At 43.3% G+C, this 2,832-nt stretch overlaps 1 protein-coding gene across 2 annotated transcripts in view; it reads right to left on the minus strand.

Annotated features, from left to right (window-relative positions):
* The window catches only part of LOC101848907 (uncharacterized protein C11orf24 homolog), a 13,512-nt gene that overhangs the window by 3,791 nt on the left and 6,889 nt on the right, over positions 1–2,832 (minus strand). For both annotated transcript variants that reach the window (XM_013086501.2, XM_005105500.3), the window contains exon 3: positions 1,525–2,706. In XM_013086501.2, the coding sequence (XP_012941955.1) occupies positions 1,525–2,706 (1,182 nt within the window). The remainder of the gene's footprint in view (positions 1–1,524; positions 2,707–2,832) is intronic.

Raw genomic sequence — 2,832 nt, forward strand, 5'->3', positions numbered from 1 at the left:
CTCTCTCTCTCTCTCTCTCTCTCTCTCTCTCTTTAGGTCGAAAGGGTAATCTGGGTATCTTTCGACTCTCGAAACCCACTCATCTTTTTTTTCCGCCATCACTTTCCCAAATCTTTTTTCAACAACGTCTCCAGTTTTGATCGCCCTGCACACGGTACTGTAAGCAGTAGGCCTACTTCGGTTGAATTGCAACTGTTTAGCGAGCATTATGTAACCGTCACTTCGCAGAAAGGCTTCTTGTATACTAGTATTCTCTGTTTATCCTCGAGACTGACTCTTTTTATTCATTTTTGGTCGCACATGGGTCTTCCAGGTAAGATGTATTACAACTGTTGATTGCATCGAAGTGTTGGAATCTAACAAAACGAAATGACGGTTGGATCTAAATTTGACAAGATCTAGACAGTAGACGGATAGAGAAGTTAACAGTAAACAATGAACGTAGCTAAGAGACAGATATTAAAGCTTTCACTGCTGTATTTGAACTCTTTATCTTGATATTTGACCGTAAAAAGGTACAATTCCACTTGGGCTAACATTTGTTTATCTATCTGCTCAAATTATTTCGGCATTGTTAATCAGAATATTGGCCTTTACAAAAATGCCCATTTAGTTAAAATATTACATATAATTGAAATACGGAAAGTCTGGACTGAGCTAGCCACAGTGCATAGCATGGTGCCCACCTTGAGATGTGAAATACACGCTCTGAGCGGGAAATAATTAAATTTCTCTTTTAAAATAAATGTTAGTTTACTGTGTGATTCGTATTATTATCCCCACAGTCTGCGGTGTAGCGGTTAGGCACTTAGCTGTTGCTCGCAGAAAACCTGGCTATGATTTCAGAGTGGGAAAAATATCAAGTAGACCTACATGCATCTCAGTCTTCTACAGGGACGTTATATTTCTCTTAGCCCGAGTTGGTCTTGACAGGCAGACTCGAAGCACGCCTCCAAAATGATCTAAATTGTGTCGATAGGAAAGCCACACACCATATTAAAAACCATATAAATATAAAATAAAATATATAATTAACAAGAGGCAGTCAGTTGTATTTTAAACTTAACCACGTGCACTTTTTGGTTTATCCTGATTGCTTATCAGGGATAGGATCCCCTTGCCATCTGTAACCCGGAGGACATCTTGTGTAATTTGCTTTATGCCATAACAGTAGACCTAATTGAAACTTGAATATTCAGGCCGATGCACTGACGTCCTTGGTGTTTCTTGGTATACCCTAAATTCTGCTTGCAAAAGTTGGGCGTTTATTGTCCATGTGCAGACGTTTGTTTTATCGAGAATCTCCCCAACTGTGCAAGGATTCTATATCCCGCTCAGCCTGGGTCGGTCCTGACAAACCATACTACTTGTGACCCGTGTGTTGATGGAGGTACTGGTCAGTCGTGACAGACCTAACTATGATCTACCGTGTGTTGATAGAAGTGTACTTTAAGATGTACTGTCGAAGTTTCCGCGTTCATGTGCAAATATCACTATTTAGCTTTCGAGATATGTTTCACTTACCGATTTCGTTTGGTGTTGGCGAGATATTCTGGGCGGACGATGAGCTTGCCACGGTCGTGGGTGTAGGATTTTCCAGCGTTGGAGTAGAAGGGGTAGCAAGATCAGTTACTGCAGCTGTTGCCATCCCTTCGGTTGTTGACGTTGGAGAGGGTATAAATGATTGCTCCGAGGGTTTTATCGCTATAGATTCTTGTTCAAGCACTGTGGAATCCAATGCCACTGGCATTAGAACCCCAGTTGAGTTCAAGATGGCTGAAAGTGATATATGAGAAGTAGCTGTAGGAGCAACAATAGTAACATCGTTCGATAAAGATTCAGGAGTTGGCAGGAGCGCGGCCGTTGAGGCGGTCTCAGAACCACTCAACGTTGTAGTGGGAACTATGGTGATGGTTGCCGTTGTATTTATTTGTGTGTTGTCGTCTGGAATGTTCTCCACCTCCTGCTCTTCTTGTGTTGTGTTTGGCGGTTGAGAAGCTGGAGGAGGTTGGACAGGGGTGACAGCAGCTGAACTGTCTGGGGCGGTCGTTGTGGACGGGGTAGCGGTTGGTGTCGCCGGAACTTCTGAAGAGGGAGGGGTTGACTGGGAGCCATTAGAATCTTCCTGAATGGATTCTGATTCAGCACTTTCCGGAGTAATTATTTCATTTCCAGCTTCCCCTGAACTATTTTCAGTTCCATTTGTAGATGGACCTCCTGGGTTCTCTGTAGACGGACTTTGCACTTCGGGGGGATCGGTTTCAGAGTTTTCACTCTTGTCATTTTGAGGCCCAGTTTCGTCCTCTTCCAATGTGTCTTCAGGTGTACCCTCGGTATTTTGAGATGTACTGCCGACATTTCCGTCCCCATTCTCGGTGTTTTCTGACAAACCCTCAGCATTTGCAGTTTCTTTGTCTGCGTTGTTCACATTTTCTAAAGGAATGTTAACAACTACAGGAGCAATTTCCTCGTTTTTAGGGGAGCTCGGCGCACTGGGTGAAGTAGTTTGTTCCTCTTCTCCAGTTTGTGACCCACTCGTTTCAGATGTGGTGGATGTGGGTGTGTCAGTAAAACTCTTGTCTACAAAAATGAGTAGGTCTTGTCCACTTTGTAAATTGCACGTTTCGAGAGGCCTACACGCGTACATGAGACAGTTGGCGACGCCTGTGGCTGCTGCCTGGTTGTATACCAACACATTGCACAGCTCTGGAAAGAGACAAAAGGGGGAGGGGAGGGGGGAATTATGTAATGATGAGTATTATAAAAACAACAACAGCAACAACAACAGCAATAACAATAACAACAACAACAACAACAACAATAGCAATAATA

The sequence above is a fragment of the Aplysia californica genome, unplaced genomic scaffold (assembly GCF_000002075.1).
Source record: "Aplysia californica isolate F4 #8 unplaced genomic scaffold, AplCal3.0 scaffold00473, whole genome shotgun sequence".
NCBI classification, from domain to species: domain Eukaryota; kingdom Metazoa; phylum Mollusca; class Gastropoda; order Aplysiida; family Aplysiidae; genus Aplysia; species Aplysia californica.